The 22605-nt window shown below is 48.1% G+C and overlaps 8 protein-coding genes across 8 annotated transcripts; 2 read left to right on the top strand and 6 right to left on the bottom strand.

The window, feature by feature from the left end:
* Nucleotides 1-199: 199 nt before the first annotated feature.
* JN550_013239 (uncharacterized protein) lies at nt 200-2760 on the bottom strand (the record flags this gene model as incomplete). Its single annotated transcript, XM_049311805.1, has 3 exons — nt 200-1748; nt 1813-2401; nt 2634-2760. The coding sequence occupies 3 exons, from the start codon at nt 2758-2760 to the stop codon at nt 200-202; spliced, it is 2265 nt and encodes a 754-aa protein (XP_049164777.1).
* A 4087-nt stretch (nt 2761-6847) lies between these two features.
* Nucleotides 6848-8334, top strand: JN550_013238 (uncharacterized protein; the record flags this gene model as incomplete). The annotated part of the gene is made up of 5 exons (XM_049311803.1): nt 6848-7087; nt 7148-7426; nt 7482-7532; nt 7590-8122; nt 8172-8334. 5 exons carry the CDS (start codon nt 6848-6850, stop codon nt 8332-8334), a joined length of 1266 nt encoding a protein of 421 aa, XP_049164776.1.
* A 539-nt stretch (nt 8335-8873) lies between these two features.
* JN550_013237 (uncharacterized protein) lies at nt 8874-10715 on the bottom strand (the record flags this gene model as incomplete). The annotated part of the gene is made up of 5 exons (XM_049311802.1): nt 8874-9304; nt 9378-9959; nt 10126-10249; nt 10320-10436; nt 10491-10715. 5 exons carry the CDS (start codon nt 10713-10715, stop codon nt 8874-8876), a joined length of 1479 nt encoding a protein of 492 aa, XP_049164775.1.
* Nucleotides 10716-12025: 1310 nt separating this feature from the next.
* On the bottom strand, nt 12026-13009 carry JN550_013236 (uncharacterized protein; the record flags this gene model as incomplete). Its single annotated transcript, XM_049311801.1, has 1 exon — nt 12026-13009. The coding sequence occupies one exon, from the start codon at nt 13007-13009 to the stop codon at nt 12026-12028; it is 984 nt and encodes a 327-aa protein (XP_049164774.1).
* A 379-nt stretch (nt 13010-13388) lies between these two features.
* On the bottom strand, nt 13389-14484 carry JN550_013235 (uncharacterized protein; the record flags this gene model as incomplete). Its single annotated transcript, XM_049311800.1, has 4 exons — nt 13389-13709; nt 13781-13988; nt 14052-14267; nt 14369-14484. The coding sequence occupies 4 exons, from the start codon at nt 14482-14484 to the stop codon at nt 13389-13391; spliced, it is 861 nt and encodes a 286-aa protein (XP_049164773.1).
* Nucleotides 14485-15748: 1264 nt separating this feature from the next.
* JN550_013234 (uncharacterized protein) lies at nt 15749-17731 on the bottom strand (the record flags this gene model as incomplete). Its single annotated transcript, XM_049311799.1, has 8 exons — nt 15749-15929; nt 15989-16149; nt 16201-16650; nt 16708-16783; nt 16844-16909; nt 16964-17237; nt 17293-17424; nt 17533-17731. The coding sequence occupies 8 exons, from the start codon at nt 17729-17731 to the stop codon at nt 15749-15751; spliced, it is 1539 nt and encodes a 512-aa protein (XP_049164772.1).
* Nucleotides 17732-18784: 1053 nt separating this feature from the next.
* On the bottom strand, nt 18785-20498 carry JN550_013233 (uncharacterized protein; the record flags this gene model as incomplete). The annotated part of the gene is made up of 5 exons (XM_049311798.1): nt 18785-18941; nt 18999-19191; nt 19245-20144; nt 20199-20335; nt 20422-20498. The coding sequence occupies 5 exons, from the start codon at nt 20496-20498 to the stop codon at nt 18785-18787; spliced, it is 1464 nt and encodes a 487-aa protein (XP_049164771.1).
* A 676-nt stretch (nt 20499-21174) lies between these two features.
* On the top strand, nt 21175-22605 carry JN550_013232 (uncharacterized protein; the record flags this gene model as incomplete). The annotated part of the gene is made up of 4 exons (XM_049311797.1): nt 21175-21540; nt 21613-21887; nt 21938-22466; nt 22536-22586. Coding segments are annotated over 4 exons (1221 nt in total), but the record flags the coding sequence as incomplete, so codon positions are not given.

Genomic DNA, 22605 nt, shown 5'->3' with positions numbered 1-22605 from the left:
GACTTGTTTCGCAACACAACCTCAATCTTTGCATCAGTTGTATGCGATTGCAGAACTGGGTACCGCCAAGTGCCCGTGAAAGTCTAGGTATGATTGATAGCTTGTTCTCATTTTATTAATAAATATGATACTTGTAGCAACGCTAACATAAGAAGCCTATGCTTCCGGTCGTCTATTTCATCCTCGTCAAATGCATGGCTCACATAAGCGTACCCTTGTTTTGCTTCCTGTCAACGCTGTAGTTTTTCCACATGGCAATAGCCGGGATGCCCAAGATGAGGCAGCAGGTAGCTGAGATGGAGTTATACTTTTGTGAGTATCCCCATGCATAATTGATGGCATTTCGGGTCTCGGATCCCATGGGATACAACATCTGAGATGCGGATCCACCAGCGTAAATGGTTGCCCAATCCGCCACAGATTCGGCCGGCAGGGTGCTTTGCAAGGCGTACGGGAAAGTGTTGGTATAAATGGCGGCAGCGACGGCATAGCCGATGGCGCCGCCGAGACCGGCAGACAGGTTGAGCACAGCCAGCATCATTGGGACACCGTCCCGGTCAGCAGCGGCCATAACAGCCATCTGCTCACCAATGACCAGCGTGCCGCCAGCGAACGCAATAAAGATCTGGCACATGACGATATAGCCGATGTTGGAATCCTGACCACGGAAACGGATCATGAGCCCAGCACCGAGGAACATGAGCGGCAGGCCGAAAAAGAGGCAGGTGTACTTGAAACGCTTGGTGTAGCGGATCCAAATGCCGAAAACAACACCCCAGAAGCACGAGCCAATGTTGTAGATCTGGGTCATATAACCGGTATTGGCGATGTTTAAATCGTAAACAACCTGAACGAAGTAGTAGAAGTACGTGTCCCAGGAATAGAAGCTGTAGTAGAGGACGGCTGCAAGAATGCAGGCCCCCAATACAGTGCGCTTCTTGAACAACTCCCAACGGATAAAGTGTGACTTGGTCCAGAATTTCTCCCACGCGGCAAAGACGAAGAACAAGAGAAACCCGATGACGACCATGACAATGAATGTCGCCGTATTATAGCTAGTTCGGCCATACGTGCTCATGCTGAAGGGAAGCAATAAGAGCACGAAGGCAGCAATCAGGAGCAAGGCGCCGATGATGTCGAACTCAACGAAATAATGCTTCGTCGACTGCCAGATCGTGCGGCCGCTACGCTCCTTTTTGAACAGGCCTTGCTTCTCAGCCTTCATCTGGAAGAACTTGAAGACAACAGCCAGCGGGGTGAAGACAAAGGTCATGATAATGGCAAAGGAGCCGACAGCCCAACGCCACGTAGTCATGGTCAGGAAGGACTGGGCGGCAAGCGGGCCAGTGAAGGCTGTGCAGATGAAAGGCGTGCTGACAAAGGCAAAGGCAAAGGCTCGGTTGCGGAGTCCAGAGGTGTCGGCAATGAAGACATCCATGATGAAATAGACGGCATCATAGCCGATCCAGTAGAGGACGTAGCCAGCGGCAAAGGAGTTGGCATCGCTGCAAGATGCAATAATGATAATTCCCACAAGGTAAATGAGCTCGAACACGAGGAAACCCTCGGCGCGGCCCCACAGGTTTAGCACCTTGGCGATGGGCAGCTTGAGCACGCTGCCGACAATGGCGGCCAGGATGTAGGCGGTGGAAATTTCTGGGGCGCTGGCAAAGTCCGCGTACGCGAGGTACATGACATTGCTCAAGATGGATTGCTGAAGGGCGAGCATGAAAAAGCAGATCCAAATCCTACAGAGGGTGTGTTAATGAGTGTCCCAAGTTGACTGGGATAGAGAATCCGCGCTATGCTCACCATGCGTAGGTCGCGTAAACGGCAGGTTTGGACCAGACAAGAGCTGCAGCCTCGGCCTTCTTCTGTCCGAGCTGTGCATCGGCGGTGACCGTGTCCGGATGTTCAATGATCTCCTTCTCGTTCCTCTCCTCGAGACTGAGGCGATCCGAGTTTGAATCGGAGACGGCGCCAGCCTCGGTCTTGCCCTCAGTCGCGGCTGGGCCCGATGTCGCAATGTCGTGGACGACAGCGCCATCTCTACGACCTCGCACGAGATCCAAGACACCGCCCATGGTGAAAATGGTAGATGAGTTCCAGCGAAGAATTGGCAGTGACCCTCGCGAAGGAATGAAGACGGCGGACGGTCCGCAATCGCATCCTCGAGGAAGATGCACGGCTCTTATAACGAATGAACCCTCGAAGCGCCATCCCGTCGATCCCGTCGGGCGATGCAACCCATGTCCAGCCCCACTGGCCACTTGCAGTGCAGTCTCGGATCTCGTCGAGTCGTTGCTGGCGCTGACTTGCATGCCTGTACAGACTAGGCCGTGAATGGGAAAGGCGACATGCGAGAGGATCAGATAACAGGCGTTGAATTTGCGGAGCAGGTCTTCTTGGGGCTTAGTGGACCGGCTTTACCAGGTGGCCGGGGTGATGCGGATATGAACCATTGGAAATCTCTGCCCACTGTTAACGTTAGATCATTGACCTACTATGTAAATGATCCGAGGCAAATTTTTCTCTCTTCAAACTAGCGGCTCGACGATGATGATATCCACCAGTCTAGAAGACGACCTTTTCGGGTTTCGAGGTCTGGTTGGCATCTAGACTTTTCAGGTCACCAGCGGTGTCATTGCGGGAGCCACCGGCTACGGCCTCGACTACGTAGCTGACCTCGGTTAAGCCAAGCCGTATCCGTCGCGCATCGATCGGGTCGGATCCGGACTTTTGGACACACGTTCCAGACATATTGTAACCCGTATGTATATATAATCTTCGGCCCTATCACTAAGCTTAAGTCGCCCGAGTTGGGATCAGCCTCCTCTGGATCAAAGCGCAGAAAGTGTCAGAATGCGGCCTCTGCACAGGCAGGACCCTTTGCGGTGGGCAACGTAACTTGGTGGGTGGGGCATGGAAGCTACGGTAGCTGGAGCTTTTCATTAGCCATTTCAGGCTTATCAGATCCGACCGAACGCGCCTCTTATTCCCTAGCTCCGCTACCAGCACAGCTGCTCCGACAGGTAAAGGCGGGGCCATTTCGGGCCACGCAACCACAATCCTGGGACGGCATCGCCGTAGAACCACTATTATGTAAACACGCCGGACCTCCCATCGTCTGGCCTGACTGGCTCTTCATCAAAAGCCCCTAACCACGGAGGTTTTCTAGTTCGCCCATTGGACGCGGGTTGCCACAGTCGCCTCGAGGATTGAATGTCGTTGCTGGTTGGGGATTCTTCCCGCCGTCCCGCAGTTCTAACGCAAAACAAAGTACCTCATTCGAACTTTGCCAATGTTTTGACAGTAGGAGGCGACATGGCTGTTCGGGCTGAACGAAATCGTCTGGTCCAGGAGCCAACGCAACACGAAGAGCACTTGTTTCTTGACTTTCATTCATCCATTCATACAAGCAAGCCGTGCTGCGGGATGTTTAGTATCAGTCACCCTTGTCACTCATCGTGTCGCTGGACGATATATGGATTTAGATCAGACTGTTTAAAAGACAGACAGATCATAGCTTCTCTCGCGAAACTGTCCCAGAAACTTTTAAGCGATTTCTTCAATTACCACATGCTGAGAGACGATATTGAGATACCGAAACATCAAATCATGCTTAGCTGCCCCCATAAGACCACAAGTAGGAATGAAAACATCGCCGAGTAATAACTAGCCTCTCAATGGACTTACTAAAATCTCGGAGGGTGATGTTGAGGGCGAAATGCGGTCGATGAAGCTCAGCTCAAACTACCAGCTGTATGATAGTCTGAGATATAGAAGACTGCGGGATACCATAGCAACTGCTTCCCTGAATGATGTCCGAACTGGAAGCCACCTCACGGAGTGTGTTAGACTCAAATTGACAACGAACAAAGAACCCAAGAAACCCGGAAGCACTATCTGAGTCATCTGACGACATCCAATCGTCCATTCTAACATGACGGCAGCCGAAGTCAGACTCGAGAGGACCAGGATGCATAGTGACCTGGACTGGTGCTCCAGGGCGACATTCCCAAACGATACACCGTCAGCCAACCTAGCCTTCTCGTCAGTGACGACACATTAGACATGCATTGGACGTTTACTAAAGTCGACGTATAAATGAACGGTCCCCAAACCGAATCAATGCTGATTAAGACCAAAAAGGGCGACGGTGTATAAAATCTACGAACAAGAGGTGAACAAAATAAACAAATAAAACCACAATTTGAACCACCACAAGTATAGCCATAGTTTGCTTAGCACACTCTTATACCTCATCTCATCATGCCGAGCTCAATAGGCTTAAAGCTAAAAACAATATCGGATTGCTTTTTAGGTTTGGCCCAAAACATGTATGGCGGTATATCTGCCGTGTTTCGGGGTTCATACTTTCTGACAGGGCAGTGCTCCATGATGAGGGTACCTCCTTTCATGGAGAATCGAACCCCTTGAGTACAGATCAGGGAGTACCCATGAGTGACACTATCCAGCGACATCTTGTTGAAGACACAGACATACCAGTTCGGCTTGCAGATGTGTTAGAATATGAAGAGTTTGAAATTCAATCTGTTATTTGGATTGCAGGAAACAAGCCTGACACGGAAATTAAGCATAATGAAAATGTTGTAGGCATAAGCGCAGTCAGTTCAGTAAGCTTATCAAAATAGAATCAAAAACATATTCCTTCAACTCCAGATTGACATATCAACACACATCACTTGCAAATAACGGAAGAAGGAAGTTTCGGGCATATGTTGAGCTCTCTCTTCACCGGACTCCTGGACCGTTCGCGGACTAGCAGCAATACAAAAAGGCGCTCAGACTTGCAGACTTCAGCCAAGAACATACCTAGACGTGATGGGCGACGTTTCAGACTCGAAATCCCCTTCGTGCACAGGCTTTAACAGAATTAACCAGGCAGACGGACAAATAATAACACTCTAATAATGAAGGCGAGTTTCCATCAAAGAGGACTTCCGGCCGCGCAAAGGCGCATGGTAGGCTCAAGAAAATTTTTACTAGGATCTGACTTCCATGAAGCATATATACATACGTAATCTTATCGAGCGTGGCAGGATGAATAGCATTAATGAGGTGCTCAAGGCACACGTTATGGGACGGTGAATCTGGGACTGAATGTAGTTTTTTTGTTTACACGTTCAACAAGCATAAAGTTCTCCTAAGGTTCAAAGCAAACATAATGGTCAGTGATCATTGGAAGATCAAAACAGGAGGCGATGAGTATGCTGTCACCTTAGCGGGCAGGGTTTTCCGAACCTTGGCGGCGGCGGTGGCTAGAAAGCTGATCGATTCGATGCAATCAAATGATTCACGCACGCAGATTTGGATAAGGAGGTATTCTCGCGTACACCAAAAGAGTATAAAGAGGTAATCATAAGGTCACTGTTGCCTGAGGCACTGTATAACGGGGGGAAAAAACCGCCTCGCTTATTTATGGCAGAGAGAGAGAGACCTCATACACGCAGTAAAGATTATGGGCTCGCTCCATAACGTACCTGAAGGGGCTCGTGATATGAAATGACATCATTAACTGTCCTCCTCTATATGGACAACGTTGTTGTATAATTCAAGCAAGGCAGAAGAAAGATTTACACTTGCTAGCCGAGAGATTGAACAGAAAGCTTAGGCTGTAACATGGACCAGTGGTGCGTAGAAATGGCAATAGTCAGTGTCTCAGAAGAGCAGTATCTGAGAACAACGGTACCTAGAGGTGTCACAATCGCCATATGGGTAGGAAATCTAAAACCTCCGCGAAACAAATATGAAGCCCAAAGCAGTGTTCATGACTAAAGAAGGCTTTTTGCCCTATATGAACATAGCCATGGCACAAAGCAGAAACTAGTATCAAAGAAGGCTTGCGATTTAAGCGGTTATAATATGTAGGTAATAATAGTAATTGCAATAATAAGATCTCTTGTTACTACTGAGTGCTTAGAAATACCGTGCTCGTCCTGGGCGCCATATGGACTTAGTATGGGAGCGGCATTTAAAATCGGTAGGGTGACTTTTCTTGCTTTGGGAATCTAAGTATTGCTTCTGTAGAAATAGCTAGGGTCTAGTAATATTCTTAATCAACCAATGATACAGAAGCAGAGGCCTCTGAAACTTTGCTATCAGCCGAGCACTTTTGCCGCCAGGAAACAACAGTGTCCTACGGCTTGACAATCCTAGCGCCATTTCAGTTCTCGATGTGGCACAGTTAATTTGCTAAGGTTCAACTCTGTGCCTTATGATCCAATATGCAGATACTTTGTTGGTACATTGTACTGATGTAATATCGGAATCGGTGGTGATCAGCTGCTGTTGCAAATATAAGAACCTATACTAGGGTATTAAATTTTAACTCAAAGTCAAATGAATCACAGTTGCAACAGACATGGATTGCGTTACATAGCATTTTAACCAATTGACACTTAATGATCACTGGACTGTGTGGGGCTTCGGCAAGTATTTAGGTTCAAGCCATAAACTTCAGATGATGCACTGCAACAAATCTACATCTCGGCACGTGGTATGTGCTAACGGCCTCTCCTGCATTCCGCGAATGACCTTTTCATTGCTAGAAGTCATTTGTAGGACAACAGGGTTTACGCGCATATACAATTATCGAACATCAAACCCCACCTCACCATGCACTAAAGTCTACTATTCATGGTTCGGAGGTTTGCTGACGGATTATACAAGGTTAGCTGTTTGATGAATAAATTACATGCAGCGTTGCGCCAGCAGTGAAAAGAATTCGCTACTCCATTGTGTTTCTTCTGAGGTCTTATTTATCTATTAATAGACAAAAAAAAAAAGGGCTGCCTAATACGTGCACCTCTTCGTCATCGTTAAAATGGCTCTTGTTGGAAAGGAATCTCGCATTGTTGAATTGGCTAACAAGATCAGCCATTCCGTCACTCAACTGCAGTCCGTTTTTGACGCTCAAGGTCTACCTCCACCCTCATTCGATGAGAACGCCATTATAACGATTCCCCGAGAAGGCGCTGAAGCTCAAGATGCTGTACTGGATGCCACAGCTGAGCTGCATGACTTGCTTCTGGAACCCACAACTCTGATCTTGAAGCATAGTGCGGTGAGTTTTGCAATCATAGGTTCCAGTATTGCGGCCCGTCTCATACTGACACGCAACTAGAACAACAGTGTAGGCAGCCTCGGTTTTGTCTCCCGCTTTGATATCCCAAACATGCTGCCCCTTGGTGGTCGCCTGACGTTTTCAGAAATCGCGGAGAAGACAGGGTTCAAGGAAAGTGTCGTGTCGCGGTTCATACGTGACTGTGTATGTATGCGCATTTTCTGCGAGCCTGAGCCAGGCGTCGTAGAGCATACCAAGGCGTCAAAGGCCCTCCGTGCCCCGTGGTTCTTGGCTTTCGTTAGGGCAGGCGCCGAGGAAGGATGGGGCACTATGTTCAAAGTGAGTTTCCTTTGGATCTTGAAGTCGAAAGGCTAACAGTATACTTCTTCTCTAGCTTGTGGAAGCACTTCAGAAATGGCCGAACTGCGAGGAACCAGACCAAACCGTAAGATTCAAAGCTACAGAACTTCGTCCAATGAAACTAACATCATGCATATGACAGGCTTTCAACATCATGAACAATACCACTGGATCATACTTTGAGAATGTGGCAAACGACCCAGCGAGGGCTGCCCGATTTGGGGCAGGAATCGCGATTCAGTGGGAATTCCCGGGATACCAGCTAGACTATCTCTTAGACGGCTATGACTGGGCCGCTCTGGGCCCCACCAAGATGATTGACTTAGGGGGATTCAAAGGCAGGATCTCCATCGCACTCGCTGAGCGATACCCCAACCTTGACATACTAATCCAGGATATGGGCATGAACAAGGATGAAGCCCATGCGGCTGTGCCAGACAAACTGAAAAGCCGCATCAATTTTATGACGCATGACATGTTTCAGACCCAAACTGTTGGCGCTGACGTCTACTACATTCGACAAGTGCTTCATGACTGGCCAGATAAGTACGGTATAAAGGTGTTGCGGGCACAGATTCCGGTTCTAAAGAAGGGTGCCCGAATCCTATTGAATGAATCTCTTCTACCTGAGGTTCCAGGTAGTTCTCTCCCTCTGTGGAAGGAGAGAGACTTGAGGTTTGTTGCCCCATTTCCTACATGAAACAAACCGCTAATAAATGTTTAGGACGATGGACATGGGACTGATTGCCACCATGAATGGTTCCGAGCGAACTTTGAACGAATGGAAGCGGATGGTTGCCGAGGCAGACCACCGATTCGTTGTCAAGCATGTGTTCCAACCTATTGGATCCATGTTGGCGATAATCGAAATCGTTTGGGAACCTTAAGTTCCCGTAGTCTAGATGATGGTCCGTCTGGCTCTTGATCCAGGAAGAATTCATGTTTTCTATTCTTATTTGCTTCCTCGCTCGGTAGATCAAAACCCTTGGCGTGAATACATTTCGTTCTTAGGCATCTTCAGATATTCTGGTTGAGTTACGATGTGAAAAATAACATTTCAAACCCAGTTTCCGTGGCCTGATCTTTAAGACGAGCAAAGTGTCTAGCCTGTACGTTGCGAGTCGTATGTTCGACATAGGCTGCGTAAGTAGCTTCATGCTGCAGCGATTACCACCACATTATGCAACATCCTCCAGCGTCTACTAACTATGAATTTCAATACCGGTTCTTGTAACCATTGGTTCTGGTCTTGATCTTTTTGCATCTACTCTATTCAAATGTGGAAATACAGAGCAGCGCGCTTAAACACTGTGGTGAATTCCTGCTAATCTGCACATCGCTGTGTCGTAATCATTTTATTTAGTGAAACTATAAATTTTACTGTTCCTAGGGAAGATCTGCGAATTGGCATATTGCTTCTGAGATTTCAGTTCGGCAGAATGTCTCCTGCATTCCTGCGTCTCACCAGAACTGAGGCTGTCAAATCCGTCAAACTATCGAAGCCATTATTCATCTGTTTTGGCTCGTAGTTATTTGGTAGCTTCCAATCGTATTTCAGAATGATATAGCTAAGGAGGATCTTGAGTTCCTGTGTGACATAGGTGCGGCCAGGGCATGCGTGCTTTCCAAAACCGAACCCAGTATGGTCGATGCTGACAGAAGAGAAGCCACAGAGACGGGCTACGTCGGATTTTTTCTTAGCCCGCTCGATAAAACGGTAAGCATTGAAGTCATCTGGGCTGGGGTATATGTTTGGGTCTCTCATGCTATTGGAAGAGATGGCTACAAATGAGCCTTGGGGCAATGTGATGCCATTGCTGAGGCTGATGTCTTTCAATACAGCGCGCTTATTGAATACTGCAGCTTTGGGTTAGTCACTCTATCGATACCGATGATATTAGCATGAATGTTGCAAGAAAGAAAAACCTACCCCTATTGATGGGCTTCAGCCGCTGAGACTCCTTCATCACGCTGTCCATGAGTTTTAGCTCGCTAAAGATCTCATACTTCCATCCATCGCGCGCGATAATGGTGGCAATTTCCGTTCTTAAGTCATCTACAACCTGAGCCTTGTCGCTCAGGTCGATCAATACTTGACAGAGATCGTCTGTGGTACTATGCATCGCCGCGACAGCGAATGTAAGCTGAGCAACAGCTGCATCATAGTGCTCACCTCGATATTTGGCCAACTCTTCGAACCAATCCAAAGAGTCACGGACATCTCGATCCTCTTCCTGATTTCGCTTCGACCGCACTGAGGCTATGATATTGCGGGCCTCTGTCAAGAGCTCTCGAGTTGCCCGGACCTTAGGATGAAAATGATGGATCACTGGTAGCAGATAGCGCGGCCACCATCGCAAAGCCATAACTGCGCCTAGACCTATGACGGTATATTGCGAGTTTATTTCAACCCATCGCTTGTTTTGAGAAAACTCTTCACCCAAGAAAGCACGCACTGAAACGCGGGCGACTGTACGCAACATTGTATCATACAGTGCCACACAATGCCAGTCTGGAAACATGCATCAGCAATGGCAAATCTCCCCGAAATTGGAATGGGTTCGTACAACCTTTCGAGTCACCCCAATGAGATTTTAAACAGGTGCTTGTCTCGGTTGATAGAGCACCAACAAGCTGCGCTACACTCCGAACTTCCATCAGAACAACATATTCCTTACATAAAGTCAACGGGGACCCACGCAGGGCACGATTGAGTCGCTTCGTAATAACATCGTGCATGAGCTGTCTATGGGTGCCTGCGAAAGCAAAAGCCTCCATTCCTGGGATAAAGCCCATAAGCTCCTTAGGGCCAGAGACCGGACGTTAGTGAAAGTACAGCCCAGAAGAACTCTCGAAATGTATTACAACCAACCGTATTTGTGTAAATTCCAGCAGAGAGACCGTTGTCCTCCCGGAGCTCTTGGGCATAGTGCGGTGCGAGGATGATCACTTCTCCTAGGTCTGTATCTACACGAAACCCATACTTGTTCTGACATGATTCTGGTTCAATAAGGCCATCGCCTCTCTTGGGGAATCGTCTTACCTTATCGAAACCTTTCCGCATCAAGGTCTTGAAATTGGCGATGAACTGACTACGCGCCTTAGAAGAGCAGAATCTCGTAAAGAGCCCATAATCTTGTGCAAGGGGTAAAGTGTAGACCTTCTGATAGTAATGCAGGCGGCGGAGGAGATTCCATATCAACGAGATTATGATAGACGCGCAAGCCACAAGCGCGGCAGTTTCTAACATGCTCGACAGCAACTGCATCTTATTATGATCCGCGTCGAAGTATCGCACACGGTCTCCAAGGAAGGATTTAGCAATGAGTCACTCAAAACTCGGTAGCACATCGAGAAGCTTTTCGTTCTTTCTTCCCCCCCTCCCCGGGGCCGGGAAAATACATCCACTCTTTGCGATTAAGGAGCTCAACTATGGTATGACGTAGTATAGCTCAGAACTTCAATTATTGTATATGGGTGATATCGAGCAATGCGGGAATAATGATGATCAAAAGCAAGGGCGTTGCCGCTATGCGGAGCCGAACAAGTAGCAAAGGCTATTGTGCGTTCCAGGCCATCCTATAGGCTCGGGATCAGCTGCCTCCTTGTAAGATTTCATTGCCTGGCATTGACAGGACCCACAGCTTGCGGGATCCGGGTTACGGTACATGCTACAAAGCACTCATGGAAACAGTACAGCAATCGAATCATGAGGGATGGGGAATAGTTCTTGACTTGCCGATATGCAAGTCGATTATGCACAAAGTACTCCACAGGTGCAGTCGAGTACTCAACGAGTATACGATGCTTCAGCAAAGTTAAATCGATACAGGGTTATAGACCTTAACAAGCCCGAAGGGAACAATGAAGTCGCAAGTCAGAATGCCAAGACTACCATGGTATGGAAAGGAACTGCCGGCATCTTGGCCACTTTCGATCAGGCCACCGTGGACCCCCCTGCACCTCTACCAACACCACTGCCGAAACTATCGCCAATACGTTTACCAAAAGTATCATCACGAATACAATGCCAAGATGAGATATATGGAGTTCGTTCTCGGATGGGACAAATACCAGTGCACAGACCAGACTTTCGTTTCGCAAGTGGGTGATGGGGCTGTATAGGGGGTTTAGGTGGGGCTCGCGCAGTTTGCCTGCCTTCGATTGGGCTAAAAACGGAACTGATAGTTAATCAATCCTTGGGCAGTAGATTATATCGGGTGGGTCTAGGAGAATCTATAAAATTGCTGACGTGACGATACAAATTGATATTGCTAATTTGACTCGACTAAGCAGCTAATGTAGCAGCGAAACTCAAAATGGTACACAAGGGTCTTGGTTATGACCGCCTCTACTTATCGGAAAATGGCTCAAACATGCCTGCGTGATGCAGCTTACCTGTCGCTGGTGTCAGTCTCACTGGGGTCAGTCTCCTCGTCTGGCGGCAATTGGTGGTGCCCCATCTTAGATATTCTGCATACGTTCCTGGGGCGCAATCCGAGCCATCATTTTCAGGGTTGTCCCAGATATCCGCCAAGCTCGAAGCCATGGAATCTTTCAGACCATGGCAGAATTTCATCAACAGCGTATTGGCGAGCATGTCCTTGACGAAATGTTCCGCCTCGGCACGTTGCGGTTCTGGGGCGTCGTATTGCGTTGTGAGAAGAGCAAACTGCCTGTAGCCATGAACTCCGTTCGCTGCTGGTAGTACCACATTTCCTGGAGGGCTGGAAGAAGGTAGGCCTTCTGATCGATCCATTCTCGCCCATTCCACCCGTCCTTCGTGTCCACCAAGTCACGAAGCCTCTCTAAACAATGTACTTGCGCTCCATAGTCCATAATGCTGTTCATTTTGGCGATTATCCCATGATTTTCGTTCATTATCAGCTTATCAGTAGGGGAACCATATGGCTTCAAGTGTCTCAGCAGAGGATGTTTGTGGAGGTCTGCGCAGTGGGTGGCGCCACCCCAGACATGCAGAAACGTTTCGTGCCATCGATAGATCAAATCGCAACGTTTTCGGCTCATCATCCATGTATTGATGATAGAAGTTTCTGCTGGGCGTGTTTCGTACGTGAAAGCTGCAAACTCAAACGGCTCTTCGGGATTCATCAAGATGCTCCACACATCGTCGAGAGAGCGTATCAGAATGGATCCGACATCAAGCCAGCAGCCACCATATAGAAACAGCAGCGGAAGTCTCACGAAGTCGGCCGAGTGCGTTGGAGCGTATGGGCCAACCATACGATTCTCTCTCATGGCAACTGGCAAGAAATTGGACGGTATGAAACGGTTTGCATGATTTGGCGAGCCCTCAACTCCGTCTAGAACCCGGATGGTCCAAGAAGGACCGAGCAGTCGGGCCCATTGTAGAACATTGCGCTGAGTCCAAGGCGGCATCGTAGCAAAGCCCGTGTGCCAATAGGCCCAGAGGTTTTTCTCGTCGCCTGTGGGCTCAACGAAAGTTCTCAATGAATTGGCAAGTTTCTCGTCGGTGCGCGTGTCCAACTCCGAGGATGGAACAGGAATAGTTCCAGGAGGAACGTCAAAGAATGGGGCCATATTTGACTGTTGATAATTTGAATTTGATGGAGAATTGATCCGGGTTCGATGGACATACGGCTTTTAGCCCTATTTATAATCAAACTCTACACCAGCAGATATAGTGAGAGTCCCACATAGTGCGAGCTATGGCTGGTTACAAGCAACACGCGTCGGCAATGTTGCCTAACCCCAGACAGTTTACGAGGCAGTCACTGCCACAGCGCAATGGGAAGGTTGAATTTAGATACCTCAGTTCCGATCTACACTCACATGCATGAACAAGCTTCTAAATGAAGGCGAAAGAGATCTGATTGATTGCAGTGAAAGCTAGACTGACTCATCCCAACCCAATGCTGGCTCAAGCCCCGGGGGGGCCCAGCAGATTGCCTGGGGGCTTCTAGCCAAAAACTACAATGCACCTTAATTCCATACTTTCTCTCTCCGCGTCATCGATGTGCTGAGGATCAATAAAGGATGAATGAACAGTCCGTCGAACCGGCCCTTCAGAGTCGAAATTCTTGAACAACAACACCTCATCAGGCTGTTGCGCGTATTTGAAATACCAACGATGATTTTGGTTCGGTCCTACAGCCCATCCCTCCTCTAGTAGGTCGTCTGCCTGAATGGGCATTGGAGCCAGGTCTGTTGCGTCAACCACGGAATGGGGGTTGGCACACGCAAAAGGGTCTTTGTAAATCGTTTTGACGGGTCGCCAGACCTAACAGATATAAAGATCAGTGACGAGAAAAGCGTGAGTAGAGAGGCTGAAAATTATTAAGTTGCACGAACGTTCATTATCGCAAAATGCCCACGGATGACCTTCTCTGCAAAGACTTTGTCTGGAAGTCGATCCAGCGCGATGACTTCTGCTCCATGGTACGACTGGTCGCAGTGGACAAAGTGACAAGGATTTTGCATTGGGATATTCTTGTCTTGATCAGGTTTGACCGGTCCGCGCGAGTTGTGCTCATAGACATAGACGTAAGAAGTGCCTGTCCTGTTGCAGTCATCAGCCAGATTCTGTGATGCCAAAGGATATTCCCATGATATGGCGGCTTACACCTTTTTAAGAAGCTCGATAGACTCAGGATAGTAGATAGCTTTTACTAGTTCGTCATTGGCAAAGTCCGCTTGCGACAATTTGCTTTCGTGGCGAAATATTTGGAACCCATGACTGTCAAGTGTGTATTTATCCAAATCGTGGCTGATGTCTTCTACAACGAAGGGAAGCGATACAGCCGGCTTCCTGTTGCCAGGTAGGTTTGCAATATTCTTTCTAAAAGAAGAGTATTAACAATTGGAATCCAGCGAATAGATCTTGAGTGGTCGACGCCTCTGAGACAGATCGTATATGATCAAGAAAACATTAAAGCTCACCGTTCTTCTTTTTCGGATGGAAACGAGACAGGGTCTGAAAAGCTTGGGTCAGTCAAGTCCATGTAGTGGAATGTTGTCTGAACATTATGGCGTTGGCATAGGGGAGTCGAGGCCATTGCTGAAGCATCAAACTGCTGTTCCTTCAGAGGATTTGTCTTCCTGTTCTTTCTTAGTTCCCAATTGATATGTCAGATACAGTGGTGGTCGACAAGTAGGTAAGTTGAAGGAATTGGTAGATGATCAGAGTTTACGATTTCAACCAAATACCACGTTACAGATGTGCACTTCTCCCCGAATGCCATGCACAAAGGTTACGAAACTCGCTTATCCCTCCTCTACATCGTATGATCAGCTGCGATTTTGCGTATCGTTATCTTAGGTTTGACTGACACATTGATTCCATTCCGCCCTAGATACAGATTCGGTGACCCGTGTGCTGGTACAATTGGCCCAACATTATTCCATGGCACTCTCGATAAACGCTGTACTGTCCCTGCAATAGACGCGTCTTGTGTTTGTACACACAGCACACAGAACTCAGAAGGCTTTCCATCAATTACCCTAGTCCAATAAGCCGACGCTTTCCCAACTATCAATTAACTTTACTCGGCAACGCAACACATCAGGCCATGGCAAACTTTGCAGACATATAGGTGGCAGGCTGGTATATAGCCAGATTTCCACGGTTATCTACTACCCTTGGTAACTTAGTACAGGTCTTCAATTGATTTTGGAATTAAGTTCATTGTGAATTACATCCCTGCAGACCACGGCACCTTAGCAGCTACCTGACTGGGACGCGTTCCGTAGCATCCGGACCAGGAGCCTGGCAGCCGCAGGTGATGAAGATTGATATCCCTGCAGATCACAGTGTTACAAACGTTGCAGCTTGTGATCTACCACTTATGCTTTGGCAACAACTACCGTACCTAGAATAGGAATGGTTTGCATCTTACCGCCAAGATCTGAATATGCCGATAGAGTCTATGCGAGAGTGCATATTTCCTCCCAGCTTGCACCCTTGTCCAATTCTGGAACGAATACCTCCACATCGCTTGCACCAAGGGCATATTTGGCATAGGGAGTTTTCGGGGTCGCTGACCTTCGGGCTCCCTCTGCAACTCCCAACGCGAGCGTCAGCAAGACAAGGCTGCCCTTCCCCATTTACCAAGCAATTATCACACCCTGGACTAATTGGCAACAAGGACTAAGCTTATACACAAGCAGTTGACAACCTGACAGGAGATTATTGCACGCTGTAGAATAAAACTTAATGGATATCATGATACTCTACATAGTCAACGGCAGTCTAGATGAGTTTGCTCGTGAATGATGAGATGTTCTGCGTGCCGTCAAAGGCCGCCCTATGATAAATACGTACTATGTGGCTGCCTGGTCCTCTATTGTAACTCTGATGCCCTTGCTGTCTAACCGAGGTAATGGGAGGAGAAAAGCACATGCAGGATCAGCGTCGGATGAGTCGGTCTCGTACAACTTCAATTGTGGCGCTCGAGGACTGAACAGAGCTGCGAATACAAGGCTGATTTCGGCGTACGCCAAACTGGAGTGATAGGTTGGTACTGTGCGCTAAGGATAAGGGCACTAGGGAACAGGACTCACTCAACTCCTAGACATCGCCGCGAGCCTTTGGTGAATGGTACATAGTTTCGGCGCATCTGCGGTGTCACATCCCCAAGCCATCGTTCTGGGCGATACTGCTGAGGGTCTTTGAAGACTTCAGAATCCATATGCATGAACCACGCAGACATGCCTACCGGCGTCTTTACTGACTTGTTATCAACAGAATCAGTCAAGTCAGTGGTCGTACTTACCCCAGCTGGTATGATCCAATCCTTGTATACCAAATCTACATTAGGCGAGACACGCGGTAAGCGATGAGTCAAACCAGGGCTGAGACGCAAAGCCTCCTTGATGCAGGCTTGGAGCCAGGGAAGTTGCTCTAACTCGGCAACGCTAGGTATCCGTTCTGGGAAATCTCTCATGGGTTCCCTGAGTTCATCCAGTAGTCGCTCATGGACGACGCGGTTTAACAAAATGTGCACCGCAAGAAAATCCATAGTGCGTGCTGTCGTAACAGTACCTGCTCCCATGATGACCTGCGCCTCTGAGGCCAACCGCTCAGTTGAAAGCTCGGACTCGGGCAGATCGCTGTGCACTAAATGGTCAAAGAGAGTCTCGCACTTCATTTTGTCTTCAGGGTCAACCAATACGCCCCCGTTTTCCTTTCGCCTCTTAGCATCGATGATGTGCTCAACCGACATCTAGTAATCTTGTGTATCAGCTTAAACTCTCGCTAATAGCGAGTGCGGGAGACTGACAATACGCCAATCACGAAACATCTGGCTGCGCGGGTCAAGCCGGACCAACAAAGATTTAGGAATCAATCTCACGACTCTACAAGAGATTGTCAGCCACTATATATCTCCAAGACGTATCATATCAAGATATACCCACTTTATGATAGAAACAAAGTTCATGAAAAGGGGCATGGAGCGAATTAGGGTATGAAACAGGTTGAACCTTCGATCTGTCAGCTTAGCTGTTGATAATGCTATGGAAGTTGGATTGAATCACCAATCAGGATTGAAATCCGGATGACGGAGGAACGAGATTGCAGGGCGTGTAACGCAAATTGTTTGGACAGCATCACCCGCCATAGCTGTAAATACATGATCAAGTCGGACAACTTGACCCGTACCCTTGAGTTCATTCAGGCGCTGGACTAAGATCACAACAAGTTCTTGAAGGCGAGGCTCTAGCCGTGTAACCCCTGTCTTCGAGAAAAATGGCTCCATGGGCTTCCGACGCAGCCTATGATGGTCATGATCAACTGTCATCCCGTGGGAGCCTAGATTATCTTTGTTAAGCTCTCAAATTCGGGGGCCGGTAAAGGTGCATCTTACCATTGAAGTCCATGCCATCTCCAAAACTCGCGTGCGCGTTCGTTCGTCGAATGGCTCCACCAACGTATAGTTTGTCATAATATTCGGAATCTTTGATGGAAAGCTCCTCCGGATTTACCCGGACAATGGGTCCTGTGATGAACAGTTACTTCTACCCTAACAGATTATCGTTCACTGTATATATATATATATATATGTGTGTGTGTGTGTGCATAGCTGAAGCTGGAAGGGGCAGCTCACCGTACTTTGCATGCATTCGATCAATCTCGTAGAGATATGCCCCTTTGCCAAAGTAGTCCCAAGCAACCTCATAGAGATGAGTGACCGCTGCAATCTTGGGGCCGGGAAACTTGGAAAGAGGATGAAGCCATAACCGATAAATGACCTTGGAAAGACCAACGAACACGATGAGTATGATCAACGCAGTCCACGGCGTCATCATGTCGCTTGGTTGAAAATCGCTGAAGATTGCACGGGCACGAAAGATTGTGTATTTGCCTTGTGTCACGATGCCGAGTGATAGTGGTTCAAGAGCGGCTAGTGGACATTTGGTTCGTTATGTGGAGTTAAACTGGTCATGCCAAAGGCTTTCAATCTGGGGTTTGGATTTTGATAAATGCATATTTCGCATTATCCCGTTCCAGCTTCTAGCCCGTGTTATTCGACAATCGTCCCTGTCGGCTGGCCTTATGGTGGACTCGATCAACACTGGGTACCTATATATTGAGTCTTCCTATACAGCGGGGTAGGCCGATTCAGGAATCTCCTAGTCGTTTGTTCCTGACGGTGCCAAGGGTAATAACGTACCATATAAGGTTGTAGCCTTGATGGCTTTCTCTGGGTACCTATCGGCAGCAAAATCATCTCTTGGCAGGATGGATCTTATGAGATCTATCCACAAACATTCGTGGTAAGCGTGGAGCGGCTTTGATTCTATTGGGCAGTGTGTGTGAAACTGGAAAGGCGCAAACCGACACGCTAACTCGATGGTAAGGACAGCTCAAAATCGAAACAAAGTTCGAACCCAAGTTCTATATCCCTGTGTGCGTGGTGCACACTACCAGCCAATACTTAAAGTTTGGGCAACAAAGTTTAAGTAATTAAAATCTCCCAATGGATTTGATACTCGGGTGGCGAAGTTGTTTGCGTTGTTAATCTACGTTAAATCTACCGACATCCTTTAGCGCCACTATGATGCCACAATTGAGTTTCTTGCGACCCTAGGCTTGCCCAAGTATACCAATTATATAAAGTCTTTTTTTTTCTGCAACCAAGGCTGGCAAGTGATATCTAAAGCCAAACGGGGAACTTGTCTTGGCAATTGAGTTCTGGCCAGTCAGCCAGACGGTCACTGAATTGGGCTACCCCATGTCGTAACATGAAATCTTTTCCTGGCAATGATGCATGCGATGAGCCTCATTACAGTTTGAATATCCCACTCGAATGAGTAATTTCTATACATCAGTTTCCTAGGATTCAAGTCATGCGAACTTTATCTAGCGCGCTCGTGAAACCGTATCATCAAATCTGGCTTGTCCCAAATGAACCACGAACGTTGAACATTCCAGTTTTTCGACGCAGTGGTCAATTCCAAATCAAAATTCCATAGTAACAGTCCAATGAAGAGACGCATCTCTGCCCATGCAAGGCTGATCATTCAAGTCAGATGTACTGGTGATACATCGATGGGCAGAGCTGGAACTTACTTGCGGCCCAGGCAATTTCGGGCACCGTGAGAGAACGGCTGGAAAATTTCATGCTGGTGATTTTTAAGATAGCCTTTCTCTAGCCATCGCTCCGGGTCGAACTTGTCAGGATTTTTGAAGTTGTTAACATCACGGTATGTGGCGTAATGGTTGATGGCAACGCTCACATTGCCAGGTACAAACCTGCCGTCAACTGCATATCAAATCAGCCACACATCTCCACGGTTTGTAACCCATCCCACCTACTTGGAAACCCCTGTGGAGGGGTAACACGAGGTGTGGCTCCTGCTACAGGTGGATATACGCGCAGGGTCTCTCGTAACACTGCAGTTAGATATGGTAGTCTGCTGAGGCTCTTGGAGTCGATGAGGGACTCCTCTTCAAACTCTTCCCGCACGAGACTCGTCAATTTGGTCAAGATAGCTGGATGTTTGGTCAAATAGAACAGACTGCCTGCAAGCAAGGATGCTGTGGTCTCTGATCCAACGTCCAGAAGTAGGGCAACGTTGGCGGTAATCTCAGAAACCGTAAGCTCCCTACTGGTTTCGTTTGCTTTCATGATGTAAGACATGAAGTCAGGCCTCTCCCAGTTGTTTTTGGCCATCCGTAACGTAGCCTTCTCCACAGCTGCATCAAAGGCCTTGCGACGTGCTTGACCAAAGATTGACATTAGCAGACGCATCATTTGATTCCTGAAGGGCATGAAACGCAGAACTTCGATTACTGTGACTCCTTCCTTGATACCCTCGAACATTAGGTGTGCTTGTGGACTCCAATCATTGCACTCCAGCGTGTCAGCGCTGATACCGAGTGCAAGGTCAGATATGACATCGTAGGTGCAATGGTGTAACCAGCGTACGGCATCGGTAGGTGACCCAGATAAGCTACTTATGCGATGCACCATACGATCTGCATGATGTCTGAGCACGTCTTCTTGAGAATATAGGGCCTTCTCAGAGAATGCATGTGCCAGGACACCACGAATCCGAACGTGGTCGCCGTCGGAGCTCGCTCCGAGATTTTTCTCTCCGTTAGGAGCTATGGCTCCCATGTAAAAGAAAGGTTCCTTTTGGAGTCGGTCCCAAGGGCGTCGTTTGGATTTGAGACCATAAATGTCATCCCAAGAAGTTCCTCCGGTGAAGCTGACTATGAAAGAGCGCATCAGTTTCGGTTTCCGCCTAATTCTGAAGAAGTACCTACGCTCATTCGGAGCGATCCGTACTATGCTTCCGTAAGTGTCATGAAGTTCTCTGGTCTTTAGCTCCAGTTGACCCGCACTTCGATAGTAAGAATAATAAACACGGGTGACTCTTGCCAGTAGAGGGCCGGGAAACTTCCTAAGGGGATGCAGCAATACGTTGTACACAACATGCCCTATTATAAAGATGACCACCTGCCAGTATTTTATTTAGCCTACACTCACTCCGGGAAAGGGGCACTTTGACACACTACAGCCGCAACCGTGGGCCCAAGATGATGGTACAACGTGAACGAAGTCATATCGAAGATGTATGGAGAGTCATGCATCACATAGAGAGCAATGTGGCCCGGAAATTCATCCCTGTGCTGTGTGGTGGTGCCGAGAGAACAGATGAGGTGTTTTATTCGATTGTATGGTCTGTACGTAGTCTTTGGACGTGCATAGTTAGACCGGCTGGGCGATACTACTATTCCATGGGCCGGTTCGGCTCGAATTAGAGTTCAGCTTTGGAGCTCCAGTTTGAGCAATGGGGATTGGTTCATTCGACGGCAGTTTCGGTAATCGAGGACAGCCAAGGGAAATAAGTTTCGAAGCACATCCTGGTTGAGATCGGCAAGTGATGTGACGGTAAGACAACTTAGATGCATCTATCCCTAGACTCCATATCGCTAATCGGGAACTTGAACTCGCTTGTGACATGGCACCACCTGTTTTACGGCAATTTTCGTCACGGATTCTCCCCCGAGGACCTAGAGCCATAAATTGTAACAGCTTACCAAGGAATTCCGGACCTACGAGGAGAGGCATAAGAAGAAATCTACACCAAACCTTGGCAGACATTTCAACAAAGAGTCATGACCACTTGGAATATAGGACTTCTCTCCGCATTTCCGAAATTGGTAGATCATCTATTCGCTCACTTCTTTGCCTTTCTTATCTACCTGTTTCTACAGTACCACGTAACTCCTCAGAACTATGACATTCCTCTACTCGACCGTTGTTGACCCGACCAAGTATGAGACCGAGGGCCTTTGTGATGGAATTGAGGTACGCCAGAGCAATTTCACCCACCAGGAGGACAGAGGCGCTATCCGAGCCCATCAGGACTGGAACAAGTATGTCGGTCCTTGCCGCCAGTATCGTGGAACTCTCGGGCCCACCTTCAGCTTCATGTCCTTGACCGTTCCCGAATGTCTCCCGGATAGATTGGAAGTGATATCTTATGCAAACGAGTTTGCGTTTCTTCATGATGGTAAGAGCATCCCTGTAATCCGCAGCCACAATCAGCCGTCAGCTCTGACACTGGAGGCAGACATTACGGACAGTGTAGAGTTTGAGGAGGTAAGCAAATACCAAAGTGCCAGGGAATCTGAGTGATTCGAGCATATAATAAATGGTGTGTTCCACACGTAGGGCGAGATTGAGAACGACGAGATGCAGGACGCATTCCTTGAAGCTGCACGCATGGGATCCGTTGACACCGCAACTCAAGAAGCCCGGCGGAAAGGAAAGCGACAAATCCAATCCCAACTCTTTGAAGAAATGCTGTCAATTGATCCTGAATGCGCTAAAATCACCATGAAGTCATGGGCCCAATTCATTCAAGTTGGATCCAGTCGACAACATGAGACTCGGTTCAATACTTTGACCGAGTATTTCCCCTATCGCATTATGGATGTGGGTGAAATGTAAGTAGCGAGATTGCCTCCTTCTCAGAGATGGCCTAATGAAGCGACAGGTTTTGGTACGGAGTTGTCACGTTTGGGTTGGGTTTGCGCATTCCCGACCACGAACTGGACCTCTGTCGTAGCTTAATGGCGCCTGCATGGACCGCTGTGGGTCTACAGAATGACTTGTGGTCCTGGCCCAAAGAGAGAGATGCGGCACAGTTACGTGGAAAGGATCATGTCATTAATGCCATCTGGGTTATCATGCAAGAACAGCAGGTTCAAGTGCACGAGGCAATGCAGATCTGTCGCCAGCTCATCAAGGACTACGTCTCGAGATATCTCCAGACCATGGAGGAAATCAAGGTCAACACATCGATATCTTCCGACCTACGGAAATACCTCCAAGCTATGCTCTACAGTATTTCTGGAAATGTTGTCTGGAGCCTCACTTGTCCGAGATATAACCCAGACGTGGAGTTCAACCAAACCCAACTTGACTGGATGTTTAACGGCGTGCCGCTCAACACCTCGCCTTCGATCAGATCATCCCCTATGCACTCTGATTATTCTCTCGCGTCTACTATCTCCGATCCAGTCGTGAGCACTAGTAGTGGTACGACGCCTGGATTGTTATCCTTTGAAAGCCTAATTGTCACAGATTCGCAGAGAACAGCCAAAGGCAACCAGACAGAAGATGCTGCATCGCTTCGCTTCGAGGTACCGACAAACTTCCCCC

Source organism: Neoarthrinium moseri (assembly GCF_022829205.1).
Source record: "Neoarthrinium moseri strain CBS 164.80 chromosome Unknown scaffold108_Wmoseri_CBS_16480, whole genome shotgun sequence".
Lineage (NCBI taxonomy): Eukaryota > Fungi > Ascomycota > Sordariomycetes > Amphisphaeriales > Apiosporaceae > Neoarthrinium > Neoarthrinium moseri.
Note: the sequence above shows the minus strand (reverse complement) of the source record. Positions and strands in the feature narration are given on the sequence as shown.